This window comes from Corylus avellana, chromosome 1 (assembly GCF_965113065.1).
Source record: "Corylus avellana chromosome 1, dhCorAvel1.hap1.2, whole genome shotgun sequence".
NCBI lineage: Eukaryota > Viridiplantae > Streptophyta > Magnoliopsida > Fagales > Betulaceae > Corylus > Corylus avellana.
In genome coordinates, this window is record NC_142490.1 from 11,414,328 (window position 1) to 11,435,402 (window position 21,075).

Here is a 21,075-nt window from a genome sequence, read left to right on the forward strand (position 1 = left end):
CGTTAGTCATCCTCATCAGTTTGGATGAAAAATGCATCATGTGCCGTCCACGTGATTTTTTTTTTTTTTATTTCTTGGACTTACTAAAATGTCATTTTGGAAAAACATTCTTAAAAAAAGGCCCATCAACTCACATCGTTCGGCATCCTAAAATAATAAGCATACAATTACCAAAATGATGTCATTATGGTAATTGTATAATATTTTAAGTCTTCACGCCTCATCCTATCCTCACGTCTCACTCGTCTCTCCACCCTTTAGTCCGTCCTCACGCGTCATCGGTAAATCTCAAATCATGGGTTTTATATAGTGGAAAGAGATAAACCAGATTTCAGCTCCAATGCCATGCTGAGGAAATCCTTCTTTAACTGTTATCAGTCTGTTGGTTTTCCTGACAGAAGCATTAATTGTCGATATGTCTAGTGGCCGAATAGAGCGCAAATTTATAACCTAAATTGAGAGGGCTAATTATTAATGTGTCCACAGCTAAAATAGGAAGTCGTAAGAATTTTCTGTTCACTCTTTACCTCAGCACTGATGCCTTCCTTTGCAAGAATCTCAGCCGCCTGAACACAAAAGCATTACAATTATTCCTAAATGGAGGGGGACACAAACACATAGAGATCTTGACTAGAACCCATGAAGTGTACAGATAAAAACTTAGATGAAGGCTGTTATCGTTATAGAACCCATGGCTTGAGATTTACAGGTGAAGCGTGAGGACTGACTAACGGGTGGAGAAGACGAGTGAGGCGTGAGGATAGGGTGAGGCGTGAAGACTTAGGGCATTTTAGTAAGTTTAAGTCAAAAAATAATCATGTGGACGGCACGTGCATTTTCCATCCAAACTGACGGTGCTGATTAACGGAGTGACCACTTTGACACATTTTGGTACTTTGTTGGGCTACTTGAGTACCTTTTGAACATTGGAAGGCAAACTCACAAACGGCTGTCAGTTTGGGGAGCTTTTTATATTTTTCTCTAAAAACAATATTTCATATAAAAAAGAAGAAGAAAGGTTATTATTTATTTTTTTGCATGCCAAATTATGTTATGTTAATCCATGATTTTTTTTTGAAAGAATAAATCTTCTTCTATATAGAAATTTTAATCTAGAGCAAAATGCTCTAAACATAAAGAGCTAAAAGCTCTGATACTACAATGTGGAAAATGTTACTATGTATCTCCTCCATCCAGAATTTGTCCACTTGTCCATTGTTAGCAGATTTAGCCAAATCATTTGCTGCACCATTGGCTCATCTCTTGACATGTTTTGCCTTCCACTTGCGAAATCCATGAAGGACTATTAAAATATATGTTGTGCAAATTTATTTAACTCGCAAGTGTACGAATTAATTGTAGTTAATGGATTGCAAGTACGAGGTTGATTCCATAGAGATTGTATTCTTGAAATAGCAATTTATATTTAAACTAATTAAATCTTAACCTAGTTCCAAAAAGATTTTGATTTTAGTTTTGAAAATTAAAAGACTAAACATAAACTAACTAAACTAATTAAATCAATAGATAAAGGCACTAAGGATGCGGAATCTACACTCACCAAATCATAACAACATATTTTATATTAATCAATATTAATCCGAAGTTATCACAATTTAAATCTTATGTATGTTTTACTATGCTTCAAAAATTAATCAAAACCATCACATGTATCCATTCATTGATCAAATCACAAAAGGAATCAAAATTTAATTAAAACACCAGATGTATCTGTAGAACAAATCACAAGGGATATCCAATTTTTACGAGTTAAAAACCAAGCAATCAATTATGTGAAATTATCTTAAATCATCAAGTGTATCCTTGAATCACAACAAGATATCCAAGAATCATGCCACATATTGAAAAGAAGTAAAACAATTGAAATAATAAACCAATAAAATCAGAATAATAAAAACTTACAATAAAGCGATGTTGTTCTACATCGGTGAGGCTTCATCTCCGACCTTTGTTGAGAATTTCGCTCCAAATGACTATGAAACTAAAACCTAAGCCTAAACCTAAGGAAAAACTAAACTAAAAGAAAAGATGTAGATTACATTCTGTCTCCAAATTTTATCCCAAAACTCGTCTTTGGAATTCTATATCTTTTCTTGAATACAAAGAGGTCTATTTATAGGCTTAGAAAAATCCTAGAAGCCCTATTAAACCTAGATAATTCGGAAGTCTGTCTCTTAGTCAAAATAGAAGTCTGAAATCGGAATAGGATTCGTCCAAATTTGTGTCATTTTATTGTGGGGCTATTTTGGCATAGTAACCGTCCAAATTAGGAAAATCCTACTTTACAACAAACTGTAGTATTTTGAGTTAGCTTTCCAATACCACTTGAATCACTTCAATCTGATATTTGAGTGAAAAGTTATGGTAAAAATACTGAGACATGTGCATAATCTGAATTTAAATCCAATTCAAAATCTTATCTAATCTGAAATTTAATCCAATCTTATGATTAATCCGACTAAACCTTTTTCTTGGATTTGGTTAAACTTAACCACATCATCTAGGTCTTCTCAAAGTATGTTTTCTTCCAAACTTTGCATTTTTTCCTTGAAAGCTGTAGTTCTTCTTCAACGACCTACAAAATACTAAAAACACAAAACTAACACAAAACATTAAATAACGACACAACTAAAGGATTAACTAATGTAAATAAAGGGGACAAAATATGCAATATTTGGCACTTATCAAACACCTCAAACTTACATTTTGCTAGTCCCATAGTAAAACAAAATGAAAGTAAGAAACATAAATCCTCTTTCATGGGAGAGACGATTGCATTTAACATATGCAACAAGTTTTTTAAACCTCTAGGCATTCCTAGTGGACGAGTGAAGTCTTTTGAGGGCTTAACAGGAATGATACCCACAAACATTGCAGCATTATGTTGTTAATAAGAAAGAAGTTTCACATAAACTGATAAGTGCTAAATATTGTATATTTGGGCCCCTTAACTTATGTTTGTTAATCTCTTAGCTGTGTTAATTTCTGATGTTTTTGGTTAGTTTTGGTGTTTTAGTGATTTGCAGGTTGTTAAGAGAGAAATACGGCTTTAAGGTGATATTTGCAACTCATTCCATTAATTCTGGGGCTTAAGACACTTCATGGAGCATTGGCAGCAAATTGGGATCGAGCGATGATTCGCACCCGACGAATCCCACTAAAAAGGCCATATCTAGAGTTCTATAGCTCGGATTGAGGTGATCTTGGTATCATTGGAAAGATAACTCAAAGATCTACAAAGTCATGTTTCACAAGAGTGGGCTAATTCTGACTGAAAGTGCGCTCGAGCGCACTCGGCCTACCTGACAGCGCTGAAACCCTAAAATTAGCTTATAAATATCATTTTTTTTCATTGTAAACGTACAGAGACGCGCCGGGGGCGCCGTTCTTGGTCGTTTTTCGTGTTTTCTGGGTTTTTGTAGCTTGGAACTCGATTTCTTTTGTAAGTTTTTTTAATTTTAATGAAGTAATTTAGTTAAAAATTACTTCAACTAATTTTTAACTAAGGTTAAACTAAGGTTAAAAATGAAGCCTCACCATTGATTAGTTTTATGTTTTCATGTTTTGTTCATACAATTTTGACCTTAATGTAATTTATGTTCGTTTCAATTCAATTATGTGACAAAACTGTGTTTGATTGTGCCGAAGTTGGATATTCATTGTGTTCCATCTGACGGATACTGTACATCTTTTGATTTACTTTGGATATCCATTGTCTTTTGTACAAAACATGGATACATTGGATCTTTTGAACTAAATTGGATATGAATTGTTATTTGTAAAATGGATGGATTCATTGAATCTTTCAATAGGAACAATAGAACATGCATAGGTTTTAATTGTTTGTCGGATGTATGAACAAACACATGAGAATATATGCTTTAATTTAGTGAGGTGGATTCTGAAAACCTTAGTGCCCTTTTTATCTTTTAATTATTTCATTTTGTTTTTGTTTTTGTTTTCAATTTCAAATGCACAACAAACTTCGGAACTAGGTTAAAATAGGATTAGTTTAGATAATAATTAGTTTTCATGACACAATTCCATGTGGATCGACCTCGCACTTGCACACACGCTATATTGCACATGACTCGTGCGCTTGCGAGTACAATTAAATTTGTACAACATAAACCATGGCTTTTATTCATGAGCAAACTAAAAAAAACAAACACCATCATCAAAATCAAAAGGAAATCTAGAATCAAATCACTCATAAATGGACAATTAAGACCTTATATGTTCTGAAAAGTGTAAAGTGTAATTAGCATACAATCATGAAGCTTTCAGTTTAAACTCAAGACAAGTTCCATAAAATTTGTAAGAATCGGTAACAAATGAAACAACTAAGGCAAGATATGCATTTTTTTTTTTTTTTACAGGCTCTGCAATGTCAACTCCCTCAAGCTTTCTAATTGACCCATGTAACAAGTGTTAGGCCAATGACTCCTAGGCCAGGTGGCTTTAGGGCACTAGATGTAAGACATCCCTAAGGGCTTATTAACTTAAGTAAAAAAAGCTACAAAGTCAGATTAGTCATATCATAAATCAACACTGAACTTTACACATTTTGATGAGAACACTCAATGCTTAATGAGGCAAGAAGTCCGGTTACTTAGCGGAAAACTCAACATGATCTTTCTTTTCTTTTTCCTTATCTTTTTTTTTTCTCTCTCTCTCTCTCTCTCTCTCTCTCTCTCTGTTTTTATTTATTTATTTTATTTTATTTTTATATCTTGCAAGCTAATGGTTATTCATTAATAGTTCATCCAACAAATCTCAAAGAGAACAAGCTTAAGCTCAAACATCATACCTCACAGAAAATATGATAATGTGCTCATAAAAATTTATCTCAAAACAAGTGAAATGTCTTTTACTAAAAAATAAGTCAAAGGACTTAGACTCCTAATGATATAATGATGATGTTCAACCCTTTAAGTAAGCTAATGAAATGCAAATCACAGTTACAGTTTAACTCAAACTTGACAACAATATACACAATTTTTTTTTTTCAAATTTTTTAACGCAAAATGATAAATAAAAATAAACAAATAAGAACAAAAATAAACAGACAAAGTGTTTTTCCATACCCCCAAACTTAAATTACACATTGCCTTCAATGTGTAGTATAGAAATACATTACTGGAAGTAAGGAAACATCAAGGTGTGAAAAAGGGGCAGGGCATCCTCCATACTCAAACACCAAAACACCTGTCATCAAAACTAACAGCAATTTTTTTTTTTTTTTTTTTTTTTTTTTTTTTTTTTTTTATAAAAACAAAACTCAAAAGATTAATTACTGTTAGAAACAAAAACAAATAAAAATAACATGTAATGAAAAAGGAAAGAAAGAATTTGTGGAGTGAAGTGCAGAAAATAAACTGGAGGAGAAAACTTTACAATGTTTTCCCCAATCATACGGATGTCCAACCAATCCCTTCCACTCCTTCTTCAAAACTTGATACCCCTCTGGAATGATATTTCGACATCTTATGTAGAATTGCTTATTTCGAAGGATATTCTTAGGAAAATGGTTCCTAGATTTGTGTGTTTGTGTGCACATGTCCTTAAGTATCTTGACATAAGATGGCTCTTTGAGACATTCAGGCGATGGAGCTTTGGATTCTTGATGTGTCTTAAGAGGGACAGTGATGCAAGCATGAGCTTCAGTACTCACTTCCATGTCACTGGGCAGATCAGGATTTGTTGGGGGCTCACTTTTCTCATGGTGCTCAACTTGCTCAGGGTGCTCAACTTCTTCTTCTTTTTCTTTCTCCTCAATGTTATCAACAATTTTCTCACTCTCAAGTGTGGTGGTGACTTGAGCATGCTCAACTTGCTCTGAGTGCTCCTCTTTGTTATCCACAATTTCCTCATCTTTAAGAAGATAATTTCTTATAGCGTTTTCCTCTATTTCAAAGTTGGAGATAGCTTGGACATGATCATAATAAGAATTTTCGGACTCATCATCATCAATCATGAAGTGTCCTTTACCCATCAGCTGACCTTGAAGCTCTTCTTTCTCATTGTTATCCTCTATGCTCTCATTGTCCCAATATTGAGTCATTGGGTCAAGTTGATATTCAGATGGGTGTTCATTCTCACTCTGGCCAATCCATTCTTCCATCACTGCGGTAGCTTGAGTGTTGGCTTCTTTGATCTCTTGATTGGATTGTCACAGTTCTTGTAGGGTTTGTTTGGTGAAACCTTTTAGCTCTTGTATAGCTTGGGAGTTGGACTGGTCTACTTTTTCTATTAATGTTTTCATCATGTCTTCTAGTGATGATTATGGTGTAGGCTGTGGCACTTGAGTGGTGGACTGATAAACAAGAGGTTGAGTTTGATGATCGAACTGCATATAGTCTGAGTGGTGCACTTCATCAAATTGGTGAGCGTAATTTCCTATAGCCTGAGTTGACCATGAGAAATTAGATTGGTTGCTCCAGTCCGGGTTGTAATAATTAGAATTTGAATTCAACCCTGGACTAGAGAAACTGGTGTTCATTTGTTCATATGAAAAATTAGAAGCTTATCCCCGTGATGGACAATCATTATAATGATTATAAGGATTGGAGCAGTATGACTATGGCTTATGTGGGTAAAAATTTTGAGGGCAATTGGTAGGAGCTAGTGTCATATAACTAGGAAAGGCATTAAAATTATTAAAATGAAAATTCATGCTTCCCTCTCACTTTTTAGCATGCAAATATCCCATATAAAACATTAACCATTTTTTAAAAAATAAAATAAACTAAAAAGCGACTAACTAACTAAAAAAAACTAAAATTTAAAAACTCAAAAAAATGACCAAAAATAAATTTTTGACAAAAATTTACGGAATTGCTGCAGTTGCAGCATTTGCTGTGAGTGCGCTCCAGCGTAATGTAGTTGCGCTCGATCGCACTTGCGTTTAGTACAAATGAAGATGCGACAGGTGATGAGTGCAGGTGTGCTTGACTTGTTGTCTTGGCCCCGAGTGCGCTCGATCGTAGTAGGGCTGCAATTGATCGCACTTAGCAGGGGCGTGCAGAAGATGCTGCGGCAGAGCAATAAAACAAGCCAAAAAAACAAAAACAAACAAAAAACAAACAAAAGAAATATTTTTTTATTTTATTTTATATATATATAATAGGAATAAAACAAAACAAATTGCAGAAAAAATAAAATCCTAATTATAACTAGTAGAAGAAGAATAAAACTAATTTAGAAATAAATTGGTTTAAAAAATTGAACAATTCCCTGGCAACAGTGCCAAAAACTTGTGCAAATTTATTTAACTCGCAAGTGTACGAATCGATTGTAGTTAATGGATTGCAAGTGCGAGGTCGATCCCAGAGAGAATTGTATTATTGAAAGAGCAATTTATATTTAAACTAATTAAATCTTAACCTAGTTCCAAAAGGGTTTTGATTTTGGTTTTAAAAATTAAAAGACTAAACATAAACTAAATAAACTAAGTAAATCAATAGATAAAGGTACTAAAGATGCGGAATCTACACTCACCAAATCATAACAACATATTTTATATTCATCAATATTAATCCGAAGTTCTCACAATTTAAATCTTATGTATGTTTTGTTTTACTATGCTTCAAAGAATTAATCAAAACTATCTCTTGTATCCATTCATTAACCAAATTACAAAGGGAATCCAAATTTAATTGCAGCACCAAATGTATCCGTAGAACAAATCACAAGGGATATCCAATTTTTATGAGTTAAAAACCAAGCAATCAATTATGTGAAATTATCCTAAATCATCAAGTGTATCATTGAATCACAACAAGATATCCAAGAATCATGTCACATATTAAAAATAAGTAAAACAATTGAAATAATAAACCAATAAAATCGGAATAATAAAACTTACAATAAAGCGATGTTGTTCTTCATCGGTGAGGATTCATCCATAACCTTAGTTGAGAATTTAGCTCTACATGACTATGAAACTAAAACCTAAACCTAAACCTAAAGAAAAACTAAACTAAAAGAAAAGCTGTGGATTACATTCTGTCTCCAAAATTGTATCCTAAAACTCGTTTCTGAAATTCTATATCTTTTCTTGAATGCAAAGAGGTCTATTTATAGGCTTAGGGAAGTCCTAGAGACCCTATTAAACATAAATAATTTGGAGGTTTGTCTCCCAGTCAAAATAGAAGTCTGAAATCGAAATAGGATTTGTCAAGATTTGTGTCCTTTTATTGTGGGGCGATTTTGGCATAGTAACCGTCTGAATTAGGAAAATCCTACTTTACAGTGAACTGTAGTATTTTGAGTTAGCTTTCCAATGCTGCTTGAATCACTTCAATCTGATATTTGAGTAGAAAGTTATGGTCAAAATATTGAGACATGTGCAGAATCTGAATTTGAATCCAATCCAAAATCTTATCAAATCTGAAATTTAATCAAATATGATCTTTAATCCGATTTAACATTTTTCTTGGATTTGGTTAAACTTAACCACATCATCTAGGTCTTCTCAAAGTATGTTTTTTTTTTTTCAAACTTTGCATTTTTTCCTTTAAAACTGTAGTTTTTCTTCAACGACCTACAAAATACTAAAAACACAAAACTAACATAAAACATTAAATAACGACACAACTAAATGATTAACTAATATAAATAAAGGGGTCCAAATATGCACTATTTGGTACTTATCAATATCCTCAATGATCTGCCCATACCTGCAATGTGTGGAGGCCTGACCATTTATAGCTTGGACTACAATATGAAAATCCACCTCTAGAATGATTTCTTGCATCCCCAAGTCCCTGCAAAACTCTGCAGCTATTAAGGCTCCTATGGCTTCGGCAACCACCGGTTCCAGGCATGCCTTCACTGTTCGGCTAAGTGCAACACTCACCATTCCTTCAAAGTCTCGGATAATGACTCAAAATCCACAATGTCTATGTTCTGTCTTCAAAGCAATATCCTAATTCACCTTAAAAGATCCATTGGAAGGCTTGCGCCATTGCACCCGTTCCTCTACTGTATGAGTTTCACCATTGGTCTTTCTGCATGCAATCTCCCTAAATTGTTGCAGACACACGCCCACCTCTTGGACTATCGTATTCGGATGTACAAACACCCCTCCATGTATCACTTTGTTGTGCCTTGTCCACAGCCCCCACGTGCAATCACAACAAAAAGTTCTAGATCCTCAGTGGTGCATCTTTGAGCCATGGTCTCAACAAGTTCCAGAAAATCTGCTCTCTCACTTGTACTCTTTTGAATAATTTGTTGCACACACCCCATGCGTCGCACGCTGCCACACACTCCCATAACACATGCATCACCGTTTCTTTATGTCTACAACAGATTACACAAATGTCCTCTTCTACATAACAATCCCTCTTTTAGTAGATCCATGGCCGAGAGAAGATTTTCTTAAGCCAAAGATGGTCCACTTCCAAGTTTAGCTTGTAGGATAGTGCCATTGGGCCGGGGTAGTATTTTTCCTTTATGATCGAAGCTGCCAAGCCTTCCGGATCTTGTATTAATCTCCAATGTTGCTTAGCCAAAAGAGCTTTGTTGAAGCGTGTGAGGTCATGGAAACCCATCCCTCCTTGAGTCTAGGACTTCTCTATCTTTTTCCAACTCATCCAATGTATCTTCTTCTCATTCTCCTTGTGCCCTCACCAAAATTTTTGCATGAGCCCATTTAAATCCTTACATAACGCCTTAGGTAGAAGAAAAATGCTCATTCTATAAGTTGGGATTGCCTGTATGACTGCTTTCAGGAGAATTTCCTTTCTCGCTTGAAAGATAAAATTCACTTTCCAAACAATTATTCTTTTCCGCACCCTATCTAACAAAGACTGGAATTCCCTATTTCGTGACCTACCCACCAAAGCTGGTAGTCCCAATACTTGTCATATCTCTGCGCCGTAGGAAGACCCGACAGTTGAATGATAATCTCTCTAGCTGCCATACTTGTGTTTCTGGTAAAAAATATAGAGGTTTTGTCTTTATTAAGTTTTTGCCCCGACGCCCGTTCGTAATCTTCTAGGATCTTAGTCAAATTGTTCTAGTCCTGGGGTGTTGCCTTACAACAAAAGATTGTCGTCTGCAAAGAAAAGATGGCTCAATCTCGGTCCCTTCAAAGAAGTTGGAACCCCTCTTATCAAACCTTCTTGTTTCGCCTGCTTAAGATGGGAACTAAGAGCTTCTGCACATAAAATAAAAAGATACGAGGAAAGGGGATCCCCTTGCCAAATCCCCATTGTGGGTTTAATGCATTCCTCCGGAACTCCATTAATAATAATAGAGTATGTAACCAGAGAAATACATTTCATAACCAGAGTTATCCACCTCTCATGGAGCCCCATTTTTCTCATCACCTCTTCAAGAAAAACACACTCCACCCTATCGTAGGCCTTGCTCATGTCTAATTTCAAAGCCATGTAGCCCACCTTCCCCCATGTGCGAGAATGCATAGAATGCAACATCTTATAAGCCGCTAGCACATTGTCTGAAATCAATCTACCTGGGACAAAAGCGCTTTGATTCATAGAAAGTACAAGAGGCAATATCTTTTTCAGACGGTTAGCCAATATCTTTGAAATAATTTTATATAAAGCATTGCAAAGACTTATTGGTCTAAATTCTGTTACTCTTGTCGGGTTTTTAATCTTGGGAATTGACGCAATATGGGTAAAATTTACTTTTTCATCTAATCGACCCGATAAAAAGAACTTGGATACAAAATCACATTCATCGGGCCCAATAGAAGCCCAGTTGTCAACAAATAAATAGACTGGGGGCCCATCCGGTCTTGGAGATTTTAAGGGAGCCATTTGAGAGATTGCTTGGCTCACCTCCTCATCAGAAAATTCTTTTATCAGCTCCATATTCATTTCCACATTCACGCTGCATTGTAGTCCTCTCATAAAATTAGGAATGCCCGATGGTGAGGACGTTGAAAATAGCTGTTGGAAATAACATGTAAACCCCTCTCCCATGGTCTTTGTTGTACTGCACAGTGTCCCATTTTTGTTCATGATAGACATGATCTGGTTGGCTTTCCTGCGTTGGTTCACGCTGGCATGAAAGTATTTAGAGTTTTGGTCCTCCTTTTCCAGCCATTGTTCCTTCGCCCTCTACTGCCATTTCAAATCTTCCTCTTCCAGCAAGTCGTTAACCTCCATTTGCAGCCCACATATCAGCTCCAAATCCGTATGTCCCTTACCTGCTTGGAGATCCTGAAGAGCCAAAGTTTTCTGCCTTATCAAGTCCTCTTTATTTCTTTTTTCCTTGCTCAAGTCTCGGTCAATCATCTGCTTACTCTTATCGAGTTTACAACTAAGTTCCTTCCATTCATCTCCAGAAGTATGTTTTATTCTCCAAACCTGTTTTAGCCTTTGTCTGTTTACAATCTTCTTGCCACAACATGCCTCGTAAAAAAACCTATAAGTCCGTCGACGATTCCTTGCCATCCAGTCTTTCACCCCAACGTGAACTGGGGCATGATCCGAAACTCAAGTTGCCAAAACTTCCATAAAAGAGAAAGAATAAATCTCCTGCCACTGAGTATTAGTCGTAGCACGATCTAGTCTTTCTTTTGTGTATTGTGCTCCCTCCCTCATATTACACTACGTAAATTTAGGTCCCGAAAAACCCAAATCATTTAAGTTGCAAAACTTCGGGGTGTCTAAAAATCATTCATCTGCCATCGTGGTCTCCTAATTGATCCATACTTCTCCGCATCCACAAGAATTTCGTTAAAATCCCCAACACATAACCACGCACTAGGGGAATAAAGTCTGAGATGGTGCAAAAGGTTCAATGATTAGATAGCGGAGAACAACATAATGAACATTGTACAAAGCTAGGAGCCTAGAGCAACAAAAAATTTAAAAGCATTTCCATATTTCAAATTCAAACATACACTAGAGCTCTAAATACTCATAAAATAATACACACATTTCATATCATTTAAGTTTATAATGGCCCAAGGAATTTTATCCTCTCCATATTTCATTCCCAAGTAGTCAAGACATGTACAAGGGTGTGGATTTGAATTTCCGTAATAAAGAATTTTCACATATGCTTGATTAATATTAGCCGCCTTGGATTCCCGTTGATGCCCTGGTGGGCTAGGTCAAGTTATGGCTCAGTTGGACTTGAGAGAGCACTTACAATTCCCACCGTCTAGGCCCCTCCTATGCGGCTTTCAACGGGTAGGTGCTACTATGGTCACTCCCAAGTAGGATAGCCACAATTGCAACCTACTCTTTTTAATTAGCAAAAAAAAAAAAGAAAAAAAAAGTGTATATTCAACTTACTCTTTGATTATAATTATAATTTCTAACATGTTGCTTTTAATCTTGTTATTTGGCATCATTTTTTTTTTTTTTTTTTTTGAATTGGGTTTCAAATATGCATTCCACAAAACTTAGGCTTCGTTCGGTTCACTGATTGGGTATTCTGTTACGAAAAGGAATAGTTATTATTATGAATAGACGAAAGTGGAATGGAATAGTTATTCATATTTCTTAGTTTGGTAACAATGTACGTATTCTAATTAGAGTTGAACCAAAATTAAAAAAAAAAAAAAAAAAAAACTAAAAAACTAAAAAACCTAGAATGGTAGGGGTGGCAGGTTCTCCAGTAATTTTTGACACCCGTGCCAATAATAGTAAGACTAGTCAACTGAAGAGAGACAATGTGAGACTAGACGTTAGGGTATGTACTCACACACCCCGGAAGGAGCTAGGGGTTAGGCGAGATCATTCAAGTCACTTCAATAATAAATATTTTGTTCTGATTTGAGTTAATAGGTCAATAGAAATCCTTTCTGATCTACGATCATCCTCCTAAAATTTGCTATTTTATTTGGCTTGCAAGACAGGACAAGTTGCTCACCAAAGAGTGGGTTGTGCCACTACCCCATAGAAGACGCACTCATATTTCAAATATAAAGGAGTGAAAGTTCCCAAAATCAACGAGTTGATTATACCTTCTTTGAACTGTACGAGCACATCCTTTGTCACCCCCACTATGCTTACGGCTCTATACCCCAGCCCAACTTGTTCGGACTCCCAATCTTCCCTTCTATTCCTCAATATGCGGAGTTTTTTTTTTTTTTAGAAAATATAGTCAATTCATCTAAGAATAGCTATTCCATTCAATTTCTTTTAGAGGAATATGTATTCCTCTTTGTAAGGGAATAGCTTAGGAATAAATCCTACCAAATACAAGAATTGCTATTTTATAAGAATAATCATTCTATTATAAGGGTATATTCCATGAATCAAACAAGCCTCGATTTTTATGTGCGTGAGAGAGAAAAAGAGAAAGGAACATAGAAAAAGAGAGTTGGGTTGGTTTCAAAGAGTATTATTTTCATAAATTTTTTTTGTTTGAATTCTAAAATTTAAAGCCCTTAAAATACTTGAAATTACTTGATATGATCCAAATCTTTAACTGTCTAAAGATGAAAACTCAAATACCAATTTTTTTTTTTTTTTTTCTTTAACAAGGCTGTTTTTCTCTTATTTATGAGTATAGGACTATGGTCACTTGCACATTAATATCATTTTTTTTTTAATATGAATTAATGGTGGATAAATTGGCAATGAATTGAGATGGTACAAGAGGCACTACTTCCACTTGGGTCCAAACTTCCGCTTGGGTCCAAAAAAAAACATATGAGAAAGCGACCCCTTTTGTGTCACACATTCATAAATCCTCATTACGACCTTTTGACGAACGTATCAGATGTTTCCCTAAACTCCACCGCATTTAACATTTCCCTTTGCTCACTCACTCACACAACACAACAGAAACGGTCACATTCTCTTCTCCTTAGGTTGTCTGGTCTCCTCTCTTCTCCGTGACCACCGAACGGGAAGATGCTCTGGCTGCACGCGCTAGCCCTGGCTCCGACCATCAGCGTCGTCGTTTTACAGGCCGAGGACATCCAATTCGGGACGCTCTGGTGGTTTGTCTACATCGGGGTGTCGTGCCTGCTCGTGCTCTTCGCTGGAATCATGTCCGGCCTCACCTTGGGCCTCATGTCGTTGGGCCTCGTTGAGCTCGAGATCCTCCAGCGCAGCGGCACCTCCGCCGAGAAGAAGCAAGCAGGTTCGTGGAGTGCAATCACAAAAAAAAAAAAAAAAACTCTTTTGCGTTTTCAGAGCTCGAAAATTGTTCGGTTTTGCTAATTCTTGGTTGTTTGGTTTTCTCACGATTGCAGCGGTTATTTTGCCCGTGGTGCAAAAGCAGCACCAGCTGTTGGTTACTTTGCTTCTGTGTAATGCTTGTGCTATGGAGGTAATTTAAAGAATTTTGTAAATTTTTGCTGTTTTGATAAAGACTAGCTGTGCCTTGTGGGAGAGAGAGCTAACCCAGATAAGACTAGGAAAGAAATTTGTGTTATTTGTAATAAAAATGCTATTTTGATTATTGGGTTGTGATTAAGACATAGAGGTAGGCTGACAAGAAGTGGTAATTGAAGCAGCTAAATGGCATGCGTTATATAGGATGAAATTGAATTTGAGGTAGCTTTATGCTTTAGCTAAATGGCATGCATTATAAAATGAAATTGAATTTGAGGTGGCTGTATACTTTATGGTGTATATTTACAATTGGTGTATACTTTATGGTTTATATTTACAATTGAACCCAATTAGTACTAACCGTGAGAGATTCAAATGTGAGTGACTATTGTTGGTGCTTTGCATGTTAGATAGCATTCCGGTGATTTTGCCCTCTCGGTTTTTGCTCTTTGCAGGCCCTTCCTATATACCTGGATAAAATTTTTCATCCCTTTGTGGCTGTTTTGCTGTCCGTAACTTTTGTTCTGGCTTTTGGAGAGGTACAGTGTATTTTCTATGATTGGTAATGCTTCAAGTTGCAACTACTATAGCCGCAACCGGGAGTGACTTTTTAACTTACCTTATTGAATCAGATTATTCCACAAGCAATATGCTCAAGATATGGACTTTCTGTGGGTGCGAATTTTGTCTGGCTTGTGCGCATTCTGATGATCATCTGTTATCCAATTGCTTACCCTATTGGAAAGGTAATGTTTAGAGTAGACAGCTGGATTTAATTTTCTCACCAGAAACTTCTACATCACACGACTATAGATCCCTGGCCAAAAGAAGAAGAAGAAGAAATAAATAGAAGTACTTTGTAAGCATAGAAAAGATCACCATGGTTCCTTATGTTTCTATGTAGTAAAATACCACAATTGCTGCATAATTGTTTTTGGTGTCCTTAGCATTAGGATGGCAATAGCCTTTAGGTCAAATGGCACTTCCACCTCCCATAACTACGGGGTGTCGGTGAGGACTTGGGTTTAAGTCATGGAGTGCATGAATTACTTGCTAATCAAGGGAAAAAGAAGAAGAATTTATTGCATTAGGACGGAGATAACTTTTTTCAGGTTACAAATTTACATAATATAAAATGTTTTCCAATCTGGACAAAAACTTCTTAAAAAGAAAAACATGATAAGGAGAGAATTCCTTTGATGTTTCAGTTTTAGATATTGCTACAGCTCATAAACTCTCAAACTTTTTAATTTGAATCGCTGAATTCATCACTGTTCTTCTCATCAGCTCCATCATATTTCACCATTTGTGAATAAGCTTACAGTGGTTAGGCTGAAAGGGTAGAAGTTGATACGTTTTTCTTTATGCTCCACGAGTTTTGGTGAGCTACTAGAACGTGGGAACCACATATGCTTTGTCAAGTGGAGGGAATGAGAGACCACCCTCATAAACATGTCTCTCTTCTTACGACTGTCAAAGTTCACTGAACTTGAGAAAGATGTTCAACAATATGGCAGCTGCTCTGATGTATAAGTACTTGGACATGATTAAGCATTTAATGCTTGGTATCTAGTAAAAAACAATGACTGCTATACGCATAGGTCTCACCTAGAAAGATGGTATGTGGCAAAGAATGGAAATGGATATGAAATGAACCTCTTCATTTTTCTTTCTTTCATATCATATGAGAGTCTACAAGGAAGCTTAAATTAAGCGCTTTAGATGTTAGTTGGTATTTACTACATTCGATCTTAGTTGTTGGACCCATTAAGTGGCGAGGCCCAACTCGGTGGACTGTAACACCTGAATGCTCTGTGTGTGTGTGTGTCCACCTCCCAATGCACATGAGCACACCTTTTCTCCTTAGTGGATTTGTGTTTTAGAATTACATTGTACACTTCCTACAATGTTTCATATTTTTGTGGTTCTTGAGTTTGGCTAGGTGCAAAATTTGAACTTCTTTTTCACAATGTTTACTGCATTTTGAGCATAGATTAAATTTAAACTGGTTTCAGGTTCTGGATGCTGTACTTGGTCATAATGACGCTCTGTTTAGACGAGCTCAATTGAAAGCCCTTGTCTCTATCCATAGCCAGGAGGTAACCTACTCATATTGGAAGTCTGTATGATATGTTTCTACTTTATTTACCCAGATTTTTTGGTAACAGTTTTCATCACTGAATAGAAGCGATATCATGATTCAACTAACTTACCAGAAAGCATGGTAGAACTAGCTCATGAGTTTGCGCCCATGACTTTGTATTTAAATTTGTACAGGTGTGCAGAAATTGCAACAACTAAGATTTCAATTCTCTTGATTTTTCATTTTAACTTGCTATTTTTTAATTTTAGGCTGGTAAGGGGGGTGAACTCACACACGATGAGACAACCATCATCAGTGGAGCACTAGATTTGACTGAAAAGGTAACTAGTGCTATCAAAAAATCATTCTAAAGGCTTCAAATGTTTTCTCTACTTGCATATTTGTCTGTAGTAAAAATTTCCATTGCTCAGTAATCTTATTTTGCTGTAAGTGAAAGCTTATGGCCTCTGCCTTGGACACCTACTTTATATAAAGGGAATACTTTATATTATCCACCATATTGGTTCCCTACTCTTATACTATCAGCATAATGTTTTGTTCTTTTTTATTTTTAATGCATAATCTTAGTATTACCTGCTGAGTTGTTGGTATTTCTTCAAAAGAATTTTCTGATGCTCCTGCTCCAAAATATTTTAGATTGAATACAATTTTCAAACTTGTGACTGTAATTAACTATGAGATAACTATAAATTTTTTCTGTGCTTATTACCTTGCCTTTTGTTCTGTAAAATGATCATAATACTGAAGTTCCCTGGGATACACAGACTGCTGAGGAGGCTATGACACCAATTGAATCAACATTTTCCTTGGATGTCAATTCGAAATTGGACTGGTCAGTTTGCATCGGCTTGATCTTTCTCCAAACTTCTTGTTCAATTTGGTTGTGAAATAGTGATGACAGAAAGTCTAACCTTCCTTCTATTTTGCATCTGGATGGCAACTATATTAGTTGTTAGGAGTTATTGTTGGTCATAACAAAATTGAGTGAAAATATATATTTGCATCAGATAATGGTCAGCCTGTATGAGTATGTATTCTGTATTTATATTGTGTTAAAATGGAGTTGGTCATTCTTATGCAAGAAAAAGGGTTTATCCGGTTTTCTAAGTTAATAGTGCAGCTTGAGATGGGAAAGGCAATTTGGTAATGGACATTGCCAAGGACATGATGTGCTAGCAATGATTAATGAGAGCCATGGTTATATATAGTTAAGGCCTAAAAACCTTATTCTAATCTGGAGGACAATTCCTGGACACTTATTGTCTGTCTCTGCTGCCTATTTGAGCACAATTGTAATGGGAAACAAGATGGACTTCTTGGAGCACCTGCCACCGATGGAAATATCCATTCTGTTTTATTCCCTGTTAATAAGGACAGTTTCATATCTTAAGTTTCACATATCCACTTTAAAGATCGGAAGTAAACTCATAAAAAATGTTTATTACTTTTCTTAAGCAGGGAAGCAATTGGGAAAATTCTTGCACGAGGTCATAGCCGTGTCCCCGTCTATTCTGGAAACCCAAAAAACATTATCGGTCTCTTACTGGTGGGCATGAAAACCTATGGCATATTTGTCTTTTTCTTTTAAAAAAATGTGAAAAATTATTTTTTATATTGGTAGCCAGCTGATTTGTGGAATTGGTTATTCCCTTTTGTAAATATTCCTTTGTTTGGGGTTTAGGTGAAAAGTCTTCTCACGGTACGAGCAGAAACAGAAACTCCAGTCAGCGCCGTTTCCATTCGGAGAATTCCTAGGTGGCGCCCTTTCGTACCCAGTATCTCTTACTTTCTTTTTCTTGATGCAAAACTATATGAATTCTCATGCATTGCTGTCCCAGGGTTCCATCAGATATGCCTCTGTATGATATCCTCAATGAGTTTCAAAAGGGAAGCAGTCATATGGCAGCTGTAGTGAAGGTTAAAGGAAAAGACAAGAACCTTAAAACTAAAGGTGAAGGGGAGAAATTTGAGGAAGGCAAAGTTGCCAATGGGAATTCTCAACTGACTACCCCCTTGCTAACTGGTAATGAGGATAAATCGGAAAGTGTTGCCATTGACATTGATAAACCTCCAAGATCTATAACAAACAAGCAAAATGTTCAACATTATGGTGCTGCCAAAAACAGCTTCCACCATTTATCTGAGGATATTGAGGACGGAGAAGTCATTGGTATCATCACCCTGGAGGATGTTTTTGAAGAGCTTCTGCAAGTAAGCTCTGCTTCCACCACTTAGATCTGAAAATCTCTATTGATTTGATGGACCTTTGGCTAAGTAGCATCCCAGGTTCACAGAAAAGTGTACCTTGTGGATGCTTCTACAACCTGATCCAATCTTCTGACAAAAATACAATACGATGATCCTTGAGTGGGTTGTTCACAATTTAATATTAGATGTTTCAAAAAGAAGTGACTATATTGTTTCACTTTGCAATTTGTTTCTTCCATAATTTATGGAAACTATTTTTTATTTATTTTTATTTTTGCAGGAGGAAATTGTAGATGAGACAGATGTGTATATTGATGTACATAAAAGGTATGATGTCATTTGATTTTGCGGGGTTTATTATTTTTAGTCATGATTCATTAAGTTAATGTGAAATTTATAATGACTTTTGCAGGATACGTGTGGCTGCTGCAGCCGCTGCGGCTGTATCATCTGTGTCACGTCCTCCATCATATCGGAAGTTGACTGGTCAAAAGCCAGCAGTGAGTTAAACATCATTTATCTGTTAATTTTACATTTTCATGAGTATTGTTCGATCATTAGCATGGGAAGATAAACTAGAACCATAAAGTGGGGTAGGATTTGGACATGATTCAAAAACATATTTGGAATATCAATGTGAACTTCTCCCAAAAAAAAAAAAAAAAAAAGGTGGGGCACAGAAACAAACCTATTTGGTGTTCTGCATTCTGGGAACACTTGTTTTTAGCCATATCTTACATGAAAAATTATTTTGGTAGCCATAAAATTTCGTTTTCTTCCCCATTAACAAAAAACTTATCAACTATGTATTTCTTGGAATTCTTGTTTTTGACCAGATCTCTCAACAGGATGCAGGACTCCAACTTTTTTTCTTTAGCTTTTAATGTGCCTGGCCCACATCTCATGATTCTTACCTTCATATATCTTTGTGGTAGTCTGAAAAAGTAATTCAGAGAAAAGTTGGATAAAATAACTTCGTTTATACACATTAGCCAATAGCAGGATTCCAAACTGCCTTACAAGTGGAAAGCCCGGGTTGACAAGCCATGCACCATCTGTTTAGTGCATTGAGCTAATCTGAGATTTATGTGATTTATCTGATTATATATTGGTTATCGTTCAGGGAGGTCAAGGTAGGCAAGGACAAACCCCAAAGAAACAATGAAGTTTTCAGGGAATCCAGGGGGGAGCCTCTTCTGGGCATTAAGAGATGAATTAAGAGTTCTGCTTGGGAAAATTGGCCATGAAGTTGTAGGCTTTTATTTCTGTAGGACACCTGCTAGTGTGGATTGCAAATTGTATAGTTTTTAGGGTTTTTATCTTTTCTGTGTCATATATGTGCATACTGAGTTTTGGTACTTTAGTATGTGAAAATTTGGAGAAATAAATCATTAGTTACCATTTTCATTTACCATTTAAGAAAGTTTAGCAGGCTTCTGTATAAAACCATATTATTCAGTTTTTGGGTTACCAAATTTAGGATTTCTATGCAACTTAACTTGTTCAATCTATTGTTTAATTATGGGATTCCATGAGTGGAGTTACTTTTATATCATGGATGTGATTAAAGCCCACAATAATCAATTTTTGGGAATGGATTTGGCTCAAGTCCCAATATATATATATATTTTTTAAATTCAACTTTTTTAAATTTTTATTTTTTATATTACATCAATAATTTTTTATTACTATTCAAACAAAAAAAATCATTATAAAATATTTATTTATTTATTTATTTTCACTTTTTCATACAAAAAATTCAAAACTTCTATTTATATTATATCACATAAATCACTTACAAGCAAAAAATCATTTAATATATCCATTGCCAAACGGAGCCTTAGGGGATTGGTTCCTTTCTGGTTTCTACTCCATCGACCCTTAGGTTTTTAGGAACACTTTTTAGGGTTTTTTTTTTTAAAAAAAAAATTATTTTTTTATTTCACTTTTATATTACATTACAATAATAATAATAAAACCTCTATTTTTTTTTCTTCCATCCAACCCTATATTGTAGATTTTGAGCAATTATTAGTCCACAATGTTTTCTTCATTTCCGAAGACCATAAAAGGAATGAATGTGACTTTTTACCTTCCAGCAACTTTAAAAAGCACCCAAATTTCTTGATATCGGTGATTTATCAAATATCAAGTTTTTATACTGAAGATAACGTAATCGAAAGATATCGACTGTGTTTTCAAGTGGTAGCTCAATCGGTTTTATAAAACGAAAGTTATTAGTTTGAATCTACTCTCCTCATTTCCTTGTGTGGACATGTTAAAAAAATAAAAATAAAAATATCAATTGTGTTATTACCTTAAATTATCAATTATTTTAAATTTCAAATTTTATAAAAAAAATAATACATTTATTTATTTATTTGATAACCTATAAAAATGATGACACTTTTAAATTCATAAAAAATAAAATCATTTATTTAATCAATATTTTATCACCATTTATCT

General features: G+C 35.4%; 1 protein-coding gene across 2 annotated transcripts; it reads left to right on the forward strand.

Annotated features, from left to right (window-relative positions):
* The first annotated feature begins 13,749 nt into the window (after positions 1-13,749).
* Positions 13,750-20,116, forward strand: LOC132172955 (CBS domain protein with a domain protein (DUF21)). Of its 2 annotated transcripts, none has more exons than XM_059584522.2 (13): positions 13,750-14,103; positions 14,216-14,292; positions 14,753-14,836; positions 14,930-15,043; positions 16,313-16,396; positions 16,650-16,721; positions 17,166-17,233; positions 17,857-17,947; positions 18,083-18,156; positions 18,240-18,612; positions 18,890-18,936; positions 19,022-19,109; positions 19,733-20,116. In XM_059584522.2, exons 1-13 carry the CDS (start codon positions 13,872-13,874, stop codon positions 19,772-19,774), a joined length of 1,446 nt encoding a protein of 481 aa, XP_059440505.1. In that variant the 5' UTR covers positions 13,750-13,871; the 3' UTR covers positions 19,775-20,116. The 2 variants fall into 2 exon arrangements, with proteins under 2 accessions (XP_059440505.1, XP_059440506.1); XM_059584523.2 differs by having other exon boundaries at positions 13,751-14,103; positions 17,860-17,947.
* The last annotated feature ends 959 nt before the right edge of the window (positions 20,117-21,075 follow it).

Excerpts from the sequence above, each read along its gene's own strand:
- LOC132172955 (XM_059584522.2), top strand. The coding sequence starts at position 13,872 with ATGCTCTGGCTGCACGCGCTAGCCCTGGCTCCGACCATCAGCGTCGTC. Across the intron at positions 14,837-14,929 it reads TTGTTCTGGCTTTTGGAGAG|ATTATTCCACAAGCAATATG; the intron begins GTACAGTGTATT and ends TTATTGAATCAG. Across the intron at positions 18,157-18,239 it reads TCCATTCGGAGAATTCCTAG|GGTTCCATCAGATATGCCTC; the intron begins GTGGCGCCCTTT and ends TTGCTGTCCCAG.